The sequence below is a fragment of the Dipodomys ordii genome, unplaced genomic scaffold, assembly GCF_000151885.1.
Source record: "Dipodomys ordii isolate 6190 unplaced genomic scaffold, Dord_2.0 Scaffold147, whole genome shotgun sequence".
NCBI lineage: Eukaryota > Metazoa > Chordata > Mammalia > Rodentia > Heteromyidae > Dipodomys > Dipodomys ordii.
Window position 1 is genome coordinate 1,971,305 of NW_012267363.1, and position 11,423 is coordinate 1,982,727.

The 11,423-nt window shown below is 45.5% G+C and overlaps 1 protein-coding gene across 1 annotated transcript in view; it reads right to left on the reverse strand.

Annotated features, from left to right (window-relative positions):
• Window positions 1-544: 544 nt before the first annotated feature.
• The window catches only part of Tmem106a (transmembrane protein 106A), a 14,438-nt gene continuing 3,559 nt past the window's right edge, over window positions 545-11,423 (reverse strand). The window contains exons 3-8 of the mRNA XM_013031945.1: window positions 11,084-11,147; window positions 5,481-5,634; window positions 2,853-2,993; window positions 2,696-2,739; window positions 1,578-1,631; window positions 545-1,176 (exon numbers count right to left, since the gene is read on the reverse strand). Coding sequence (XP_012887399.1) covers window positions 1,056-1,176; window positions 1,578-1,631; window positions 2,696-2,739; window positions 2,853-2,993; window positions 5,481-5,634; window positions 11,084-11,147 — 578 coding nt within the window. The 3' untranslated portion in view covers window positions 545-1,055. The remainder of the gene's footprint in view (window positions 1,177-1,577; window positions 1,632-2,695; window positions 2,740-2,852; window positions 2,994-5,480; window positions 5,635-11,083; window positions 11,148-11,423) is intronic.

Below are 11,423 nucleotides of genomic sequence, written 5' to 3' on the forward strand. Positions count from 1 at the left end.
CCCCAGCACCACATAAGCAAAAAGAAAAAAGCTGGAAGTGGCACTATGGCTTAAGTGGTAGAGTGCTAGCCTTGAGCTGAAGAGCTGAGGGACAGTGCCCAGGCCCAAAATTCAGGCCCCACGATCGCACCCAAAAAATAAAAATAAATAAATAAAAATAAAATAAAGAGTTGCACAGACTTTCCTTCCTGGGCTGGCTTTGAACTTTGAACCTCAGATCTCATCCTCCTAATTAGCTAGAATTACAGCATGAGCCATAAGCACCTGGCTTGGTAATACCATTCTTTATTTTTTTTTTAATTTTTTGTGGGTCCGGTCACGGGGCTGAACTCTGGGCCTGGGCGCTGTCCCTCAGCTCTTCAGCTCAAGGCTAGCGCTCTACCACTTAAGCTACAGCGTCATATCCGGTTTTCTGGTGGTTTATTGGAGATAGGAGTCTCACAGTCTTTCCTGCCCGGGCTGGCTTTGAACCGCGATCCTCAGATCTCAGCCTCCTGAGTAGCTAGGATTACAGGCGTGAGCCACCAGCGCCCGGCAAGTAATACCATTCTTTAGAGAGGAGGTTTTTTTGGATGGAGAATAGCTATCTTCCAGGGACCCATCTCATTACCTGGGAAGAACAGAGTTTTGGCCAATCTTACTGTGATAAGTTACCAGACAGAAAAGAGTCATTTCCATCATTTTGTCACCTGACTCTGAAGCACAGAGACACAACACTGGATGTCCCCAAAGTCATTTTCTTATTACTGGGTGAAGAATCTGAGTGAAGAAGCCAGATGGCACTGGGCAATCAGCATGCTCAGCCACAATGTGAGGTCAGATTTTCCTTCAGACATACCAAGGTCGGATCTGATGCTCACACAGAAAATAATTCATAGAAAATGAAGGATTAAGTGTGTTTGCAAGTGTGATGTTAACATTATAGAAAGCAACTTGTGCTAAGGGTGTGGCAGGGGCTGGGCATGATAAAGCAGGACTTTCCTTTGGCAAAGTCCTTCTTTGGGCACCACAGTTGACAGTCTTGCAAGTACCTGGAGTCCAGGGACCATAGGCAGTTAGGGTGTGTGAGGGATTAGCAGATGGGGCACTGATGTGTCATCTCGGCAGTCCACATATTCATAGCTCTGGAACATCCGCTGCTCTGAATGGCACAGGTAGGAGCAGGTCAGCGAGCCCCTGGAGAGGAAGCAGGCCTTGTTGCCAAGTTGAGGAGGAAAAGGACAGCTCTGGTCTTGTTCTGGTGTCTGGGGGGTGGGGGAGGGAGGGGCAATGTCGCTTCCCTGCTCTGCCAAGAGCCTTGGGATATCTGCTTCATGAATGCTAGCAGTTTTCAGATAGCCTTGGGACTCTCACACCAATCCAGCCAGGTGAGACCTTCAGAGAAGCCTGGACTTGTTATTCCCCAGACCCAATTAAGATTCACATATTTAGCTGGGCACCGGTGCTTATAATCCTGGTTACTCAGGAGGCTGAGATCTGAGGATCACAGTTTGAAGCCATCCCAGGCAAGAAAGGTTATGAGACCAGAGGTGAGAATTGAGAAATGGGAGGATATCACAGCTCTATACTCTACTTACTGGATATGTAAAAGCACATGGTGGACTTTAATTTTCAGCCAGGTACATATTTTGCTGAGAAAGAGAAAAAGGGAACATGGAGGCACATTTCACAGTAAACAGCCTGTCAGAAATCCCAAAGAAGCCGAGCACAAGTGGTTCACCCCTATTATTGTAGCTACTCAGGAGGCTGAGATCTGAGGATCTTGGTTCAAAGCCAGCCGGGGTAGGAAAGTCCATCAGACTCTTTTTTTTGTTTGTTTTTTTTGGTCCGGTCGTGGGGCCTGAACTCTGGGCCTGGGTGCTGTCCCTCAGCTCTTCAGCTCAAGGCTAGCACTCTACCACTTGAGCCACAGCGCCACTTCCGGCTTTTTGCTTATGTGGTGCTGAGGAATCGAACTCAGGGCCTCAGGCATGCAAGGCAAGCACTCTACCACTGAGCCACCTTCCCAGCCCCATCAGACTCTTATCTCCAGTAAACTACTCACAAAACTGGAAGTGGTGCTGTGGCTCAAGTGGTAGAGCACTGGCCTTGAGCTGAAGAGCTGAGGGACAGGGCCCAGACACAGAGGACGGGGCGAGGGGGGGTGGTGGTGGAAATCCCAAAGAAGACCAACAGGTCTCAGTCCTTGCCTTCCATGATTTCACTCTTTTTTTTTTTTTGTCGGTCATGTGGCCTGAACTCTGGGCCTGGGCACTGTCCCTCAGCTTCTGGCTTTTTCTGTTATGTGGTGCTGTGGAATCAAACCCAGAACCTCATGCATGCAAGGCAAGCACTCTACCACTGAGCCATCTCCCAAGCTCCCATAATTTCACTCCCATGCCTTCCCTCTTCCTCTAAGGTAAGCTGCTGGTCACCAGGCTGCACTATCATCTGCCTACCCCTACTTGCTAGACTCTCCTTCAGTAGAAAACAAGACGTTCTTCTTCCTCAATGATTAGGCCCAAGAGCCCAAGATCATATATTGTAAAGATTAACCATATTTTAGCCTGTTTTCATTCCAATCTACATTCAACAGCTGGGAACACTCTCGACCTTGCACATTGCAGTTCTAACCTCAAGGGGGCAGGCCAAACATGGGTTGTAGAATTTGCTAGACAACCAGGAAACCTGGTGGAATTGATGAATGGGTACTTACTATGTGCTCTCATCCTTAATCCTGCTGGCTACTGTGTAAAATATCTGTCAACCAAATGGACACAGAGTTAGTACTAACTTCAGGATCTCTCCCTTCCCATCATCACCACACATCTACACACACTGGGACAGGTCTGGCCAAGAAGGCAGTCATTTACCTGTTCACTTGCCAAAGGGCCAACATGCAGGAAGAGGCTGTAGGAGACCTGCCCGACTATGAGGGACAGGTGCAGAACTTCGATGGTCAGCTGAGTCACAGTGATAGGGAAGTAGTTAGTGTTGGAGATGTTCAAGACATTCTGGAAATGAAGACAAGGAAAGAGAGGAGTTGCCTTCCTAGGAGAAGCCAAACAGTTGATGAATCTTGACTAGTCTAATCTAGTCTAATCTCCATCCTACCACAATGGACTTTAAAGTGCAGAGGACTAGGTACAGGGAAGCTTTTTGAAGGCCTCTTCATTTTATTTATTTGGTTTAACTTCTTGTTGTTGTTGTTATTCTGGTCCTAGGGCTTGAACTCAGTGCCTAGGCACACCTATAACCCTAGTTACTCAAGAGGCTGAGATCAGAGGATCATGGTTCGAAGCCAGTCTGGGTAAGAAAGTCTGTGAGATTTTTATCTCCAATAAATCAACAGAAAACCAGAAATGTTGCTGTGGCTCAAGTGGTAGAATGCTAGCCTTGAGTTGAAGAGCTCAGGAACAGCATCCAGGCCCAGAGTTCAAGCCACATGACTAACAAAAGAAAGAAAAGAAAAGAAAGGAAAGAAAGACAGACAGACAGATAGACAGGAAGAAAGAAAGAAGGAAGGAAAGAAAGAAAGAAAGGAAAGAGAAGAAAGATGCTCTCCAATTTTTCTTCTGTGCCCTCTTCCTTCCTAACATCCCTCCAGGGGAGTTCCATAAGCTGTGGAAGAGGAATCTGAGGACAGTGAAAGGGGGTCATGATTTCTCCAAAGTCCTCTGAAACAACCAAATCTTTCTGGCTCCAGTTGAGAATCTTTTGGTTGAAAAGAGATTTAGCTCTTCAAGTCCCCCATGTACATCTCGGGGAGCTTGTATCTTCTTTCATTGTTTGAGCTGTGCTTCACTAGTCCTGGCTGGCTTTGAGGGGGCTTCTACTTCCATAGTCACCTTTTCTTTCTGTGCAAGCCAGATCTGCTGTTGGAGTTTTCTGCAAGTCTTCCTGGACAAAGCAAATGTCGGCATCAGCACTGGATGCTCACTTTTTCAAGTGACACCTGTGATGCCTTCATCTATCACAGTCCCACCACCTGGTGCTTCAGTAGAGCAGAGGCTCCTAGTTCCAAACCTGCCGGTGCTTGCCCAGCTTCTTCAGCTTCATTCAGGGCTGGTTGTTATTTCCTCCGAGGGAACCCATAATAGCAGAGAGGCTCACTCTTTACCAGGTGCTGATGGCTCAGCTGTAATCTTAACTACTCAGGAGGCTGAGATTTAAGGATTGCAGTTGGAAGCCAGCCAAGGCAGGAAAGTCCCTGAGACTCTTATCTCCAATTAACAACCAAAAGAGCTGAAAGTTCAACTGTGTCTCAAGTGGTAGAGCACTTATCTTGAGCACAAAAGCTTAAGGACAGCACCCACACCACAGCTCAAACCCTAGGACTGACACACATTCACACACAAAGGTATGGCATGGTGGCGAATCCCTGTGGTCTCAGCTACCCAAAGACCAGTGTAGGCAACCAAGCAAGATTAGATTCTCAAAAGAAATGAAGTGTCAAGCTAGGCATGGGTGGCTCATGCCTGTAATCCTAGGGAGGCTGAGATCTGAGGATCAAGGTTCAAAGCCAGGCAGGCAGGAATGTCCCTTAGATTATCTCCAATTAACCACCAGAAAACTGGAGGTGGTGCTGTGGCTCAAAGTGGTAGAGTGCTAGCGTTGAGCACAAGAGCTCAGGGACAGTTCCCAGGCCCTAAGTTCAAGCTCCATGATCAGAAAAAAAAATAAGAAAAAAAAAAAACAAGCTGGGGTGATTCACACCTGTAATCCTAAATACTGAGGAGTTGGGTCAATGACCAGGAATCTTTTTTTCACTCTTCCTTGTAAATCCCAGGTTGGGAAAGCCAGAATGCTTTTTTTGTCAGTCGTGGGGCCTGAACTCTGGGTCTGGGTGCTGTCTCTCAGCTTTTCAGCTCAAGGCGAGCACCCTACTGCTTGAGCCACAGCGTCACTTCTGGCTTTTTCTGCTTTATGTGGTGCTGAGGAATCGAACCCAGGTCCTCATGCATGCAAGGCAAGCACTCTACCACTAAGCCATCTTCCCAGCCCTACAACCCCCCCCCTTTTTTTTGTCAATCATGGGGTTTGACTCTGGCCCTAGGTAGTGTCCTTCAGCTCTTTAGCTCAAGGCTAGCACCCAACCACTTGAGCCACAGCACCACTTCCAGCGTTTTCTGCTTATATGGTGCTGAGGAATGGAACCCAGAATCTCATGCATGCATGGCAAGCACTCCACCACTGAGCTACCTTCCCAGCCCCCAGAATGCTTTGTAATAGCAGCACTGAGTCTGAATTCATTCTCAAAACACCCAATGAAGACAAGGCAGCTGGGTTCATGGTTTGAAGCCAGTCTAGTCAGTAAAGTCCCAGAAAGTCTTCTATCCAGTTAACCACTAAAAATACTGTAAGTGGACCTGTGGCCCAAATGGTAGAGCACTAGCCTTAACTGAAAAAGCTAAGGGACAGTGCCCAGGCTCTGAGTTCAAGACCCAGTATTGATGCAAATATATATATGAACAAATGCTACAGGGAACATGGGTACCCACTGTCATGTTGACTTGGATATTTTCCTCATCAAAGGCCACCACGGAGGAGTTGAGGCCTGCAGGCTCCACATCAACAGACCGGGGAAACAGGAAAAAGATGATGATGGAGGAGGTCACCAGGCATATGAGCATAGTCAGGAACACAAAGAGCTTCCTGTGGGAACGCATGGAGGAAGAGAGGAATGTGAACACCCAAGAAAGATCTTTACATACTTTTCTCTAGATACAAAGTTCTCCCATATATATCCACCCCAAAATTGCATGTTTAGCTTCTTAGCTGTGGTCCAGCATGGGTGGGAGCACAGGATTGGCCGGTAGACACTTCCATTTCCAGCTCTGACCTCATTGACCTAGTAATGCTGAGAAGCCCATGTAATCTCTCCAAGCCTTATTTTATTTATTTATGCTGGACATGGGGCTTGAACCCAGGGCATGGGCATTATCCCTGACCTCTTTTTGCTTAAGGCTAGGGCTCTACCACTTTGAGCCACAGTGCCATTTTCAGGTAGGTGTATGTGTGTGTGTGTGTTTTAAAATGTTTAATTGGAAATAAGTGTCTCTGGGACTTTTCAACCCAGGCTAGCTTTGAACCGCAATCCTAAGATCTCAGCCTCCCCCAGTAAGCTAGTTTTAGAACTAGACTGAATAAAGCACACTACACACGTCCAGGAAAGTAAGGTTTAACGTCAGAGAGACTGACAGGCTGTTTCCATCAGGACACAGCAGCTAAGGGGGTAATTATAGGGGAGTGAACCTGTAGGAATGAGGTAAGGAGTAAACCTATAGGAACAAGGAAGTGGGAGTCCGCACTGTGTAAGGAAAATTGATGGTAAGGGAGTGAGCCGGAAATTGACTGTGAGGTAGTTGGTGTTAGTGGTCAGGCTATGTCAGGGACCCTGAGATGCAGATAGCCTGGTGGAATATCAGCAGCCAAAATGTCAGCCACCACAGGATAACTTCACCACAGCCAACAGCTAGGATTATAGCATGAGCCATCAATGCCTGGCAGTTTCTCTTTTTTAGATGGAGATAGTTATACTTACCTCATAGAATTTGCAATGGTCTAAAGCATGAAAAAATAGTAGGAAAACAGTGTTCCTAGTTCATAGTTAAGAACTCAATGGATAGCTGGATGCTGGTACCTCATACCTATAAACCTAGCTACTCAGGAGGCTGAGATCTGAGGATCACGGTTCAAAGCCAGCCCCAGCAGGAAAGTCTGCGAGACTCTTATCTCCAATAAACCACTCAAAAACCAGAAGTGGCGCTGTGGCTCAAGTGGTAGAGCATTCACCTAGAGCTGAAGAGCGCAGGGACAGTGCCCAAGCCCAGAGTTCAAGCCCCACGACCAACAACAACAAAAAAGAGACAAAGGGCACATGGTCTCCCTGATATGTGGATGCTAAAGCCAAAACGCAAGAAGATATGACAAAGTAAACAGGACTTGAGAAACAAAGGACAGCCACTCATTTTGTCATATCATTACTAAATGACTCCATGTTCTTGACCATATATATGGTAGTTATATGCACACAACAGAGGGAAGACAGGAGGAGGATACAGAATAAGTGGGAAATGGAACAAACTACAACAAAAGGACCCATCAGCTGCACTGGACATAGAAGAAAAAGAACTAAGCAACCCAAAGACAGCGATGGGAAGGGAGGAATGAGAGGGAAAGAGGGAACAGCCTACACTAAGCAAAGGAAAGAAATGTAAACATCCCTTAATGTGGAAAAAATAATTTGTATTGTAAAAGCTCAGAGAATTCACAAACTATATAGACCATGATAATGACAATGTGCCTTGTGAAGGTTAAAATGTGTTTATGACTTTAACTAAGTATCACTATTCCACAATACTGTGAAATATGTGAAATTTATGTAATCACCTAATCTCAATTTTAAAAAAAAAGGGGAGAGAAAAGGGATGGGTTAGGAGCAATGGGTGACAATGTTGTCATACACCTTGTATTCATATACTGTTTTGTAGAATAGGAACTTCTTTCTACAACTACTTAAAGATAAAAATAAATAGTGCCACTTAAAAAGAATGTTCCCGGCTGGAAAGGTGGCTTAGTGGTAGAACGCTTGCCTTGCATGCATGAGGCCCTGGGTTCGATTCCTCAGCACCACATAACCAAAAAGAAAAAAGCCGGAAGTGGTGCTGTGGCTCAAGTGGTAGAGCGCTAGCCTTGAGCTGAAGAGCGGAGGGACAGCGCCCAGGCCAGAGTTCAGGCCCCAGGACTGGACCCCCCCAAAAAAAGAATGTTCCCTAAAATAACTTTTTTAGCTGGAAGAGATTCCAGCTAAATAATGTCTTTCCACAACTTCTGTACTCTGGAAAAGCAGCCAGCAGACAAGAAAAGCAAGAGGAAGAACTAATGGCTGTGGAATTTTCTGAATGTGAATGATAAAGAATGCAAATCTTTGTCATTGAGAAATGAAGTTACTTTGAAAAATGTCTAAAAAAATTATTTGCTGGTCCTGGGGCTTGAACTCAGGGCCTTGGTGCTGTTCCTGAACTTTTGGGTTCAAATCTAGCACTCTGCCACTTGACCACATTTTTACTTCTGGGGTGTGTGTGTGTGTGTATGTGTGTAACTGAAGAGTCCCATGAATTTGTCTGCATAAGGCTGGCTTTGAACTGAGATCTTTAGAACTCAGCTTCCTGAGTAGTTAGGATTATAGGTGTGAGCTACCTGTGCCAGGCTACACATGAGTGTTCTGAATTGTAATAATTAATCAAATTTGATATTCAGAACAGGCTACTATCCCTCTATCTAATTATAAGCAAAACTAGGTGCTGGTGGCTCATGTCTGTAATCTTTTCTACTCAGGAGGCTAAAATCTGAGGATTGTGGTTCAAAGCCAGCCAGGGAAGATAAATCTGAGACTTTATCCCCAATTAAAAATCAAAAGGCAGGGCTGGGATGTAGCTCAGTGGCAAAGCGCTTGCCTAGCAAGTGCAGCGTCCTGGGTTTGATCCCCAGTACCAAAAGAGAAAAGACAAAAAAAAAAAAAAAAAGAATCAAAAGGCAGAAGTGGAGTTGTGATTTAAGTGGTAGGGGTTCAGCCTTTCGTGAAAAAAAAAATCTAAGCAAGAGCACAAGGCTCTAAGTTCAAGCCCTCCATACAGGCACAAAATAACCACAGAACCTCTGATACGCCCAGTTACTCAGGAAGTGGAGGCAGGAGGGTGTTGACTTGGATGCCAGCCCAGACAAAGCTAGCATGAGACCTTATCCCCTAGAAACAAAATGAAAACAGAGTTGGAGGAGTAGCTCAAGTACTCAAGTACTGCCTAGCATTCTCCAAGCAGTGGGTTTAATCCCAGCACTGAAAAACAAGCTATATATACAAAATCGGAGCTATTCACTAGAGTCAGTACTTTGTTAGTATCTCCTGAGGAACACTGCTAGTATCTAATTTTAGTGCAATGTTTGGGGAAGCTGGGTGGTGGCTCTCAAACTATGCTGAGATCCTTGAAGTTGAAAAGATCCATGTCACATGGACCTGGATCACATACAAGATCCAAGTGTGTGATGATCCTCAGCTGCATCTGAGGTTCCCAGTAGTTCCCAGATAGGAAACAGCTGGCTTTCTATTCCCACTGGAAAGAAAACAAGCTGTTCTAAACTACCATAATAAGGGAAAAATAACTTCCCCAAGTAACTGCAGCTAGGACCATGTGCTCTGTCCTGGTAGGATTTGGAGAGGCAGGAGGGAGTTCCTTTCTGTCTTGAAGAGGGAGCCATGGTTCTTGGAAGCAGTGATGGTCTGGAAGGGTTATCAAGTGACCTAAAGAGATAATTATTTTGTCTGATGCTGCTTTTTTTTTAAGTTTGATTTTATTTTTGCTTAACACATAATTGTACATGTTTATATGGTATGATGTCTCAATATATACATATAGTGTGATAATTACCCTATCTATGACATTTATCTCTTTCTTCCTTCAATCCTCCCTTATTCCTCCTTGTGTTTTTCTTGTGCCAGTACTGGGGTTTGAACTTAGGGCCTCTCACTCTTGCTGAAGGCTGGAACCCTTCACTTGAGTATACCTCCACTACAGGCTTCTTGCTGGTTAATTAGAGATAAGAATGTCATAAACTTTTTGAATGGGCATCAAATTATGATCCCCTCAGAGCTCAGCTTCCTGAGTAGCTAGGATTACAGGTGTGAGCCACCAGTGCCAAGCATTTATTTATTGATTGATTGTAGGTCGTGGGGCTTTAACTTAGGACCTGGGCATTGTCTCTGAGCTTTTGTTCTCAAGGCTAGTGCTCTACCACTCTCTCTGAGCCTCAGCTCCACATCTGGATTTCTGGTGGTTAATTGGAGATAAGAATCTCACGACTTTCCTGCCCAGGCTTGCAGGAGTAGCTAGGATTACTGGCATGAGCCACCAGCGGCTGAATTTTTTTTTCTTTTAATGGTGCTAAGAATTGAACCCAGGGCCTCATGAATGCTTGAAAAATAATCTTACTGCTGACCTAAAACCCCAGCTCCTGACCACATTTTTTTTTCTTCCTGGTCCTGGGGTTTAAACCCTGGGCCTGGGCGCTGACTCTGTGCTTCTTTTACTCAAGGATAGCGCTCTACCATTTGAGCCATAGTACCACCTCCAGCTTTTTCTGAATAGTTTATTGGAAATAAGACTCTCATAGACTTTTCTGCCTGGACTGACTTCAAACCACAATTCTTAGATCTCAGCCTCCTGAGTAGTTAGGATTACTGGTACCTGTCTATTATCTTTTTTTTTTTTGAGAGAGAGAGTGGGTGTTTGAGACAGGGTCTCACTAGGCTGGCCTCAAACTCAATCCTCCTGCCTCTGCTTATCAAGTTCTGGGATTCCAAGTACTGTATATATCACTATGTCCAGCAACACTACTATTCTTTTTCTTTTTGGTCAGTTGTGGGGCTTGAACTCTGTGCCTGGGAGCTGTCCCTGAGCTCTTCAGCTCAAGGCTAGCACTCTACCACTTGAGTCACAGCGCCACTTCCGGTTTTCTGGTGGTTTATTGGAGATGAGTCTCATGGACGTTCCTGCCCGGGCTGGCTTTGAACCACAATTTTCAGATCTCAGCTTCCTGAGTAGTTAGGATTACAGGTGTCAGCCATCATCACCTGGCTCCAGCACTATCATTCTTTCTTTGGTTGTTTTGGTTTTTTCTTTTTTGGTATTGGGGATTGAACCCAGGACGTTGTACTTGCTAGGCAAGTGCTTTGCCACTTGGCTACATCCCAGCCCTAGCACTATCATTCTTTTTTTATTTTGGGGGGGGCGGGGGGTCTGGTCATGGGGCCTGAACTCTGGGCCTGGGCGCTGTCCCTCAGCTCTTCAGCTCAAGGCTAGCACTCTACCACTTGAGCCACAGCACCACTTCCCGCTTTTTTCTTTTTGCTTATGTGGTGCTGAGGAATCGAACCCAGGGCCTCATGCATGCAAGGCAATCGCTCTACCACTGAGCCACCTTCCCAGCCCCAAAGCTCAGGGTTTTTATAGAATAAATTAGAAAGAATCCAAACACAGCACACACACTAGTAACATGACCACCAAGGGTGATAGTCTGTGGAGATGAAGGAAGAATTGTGGCTCACGTGCGCCTGGGTTTCAGCCTTTTGTCCCCATAGGGGATGAGAGCCACCAGCTGCTTCTCCAGCTCTGTAGAGAGAAAGAGGGTGAGAGGAGGACCAAGAAGTGTCCATGACAAATGTTTCTTGTGCTAGTCTCACAGAAGCACCTCTCCATATAGAAACATACTACTTCTATCCTAGAGCAGGTCTGGAATACTGGGCTGTGCTATGAGTTAGTAGCTTTGACCGAGAATAGAAATGAGGTTTCCATTACCAAGTCTGAAGAATATATGGAAATCTCTAGCAAATCAGATACCCCCAGCTTATTTGAAGAGATAATTTGTAACTTTTTTTTTTTTTGGGT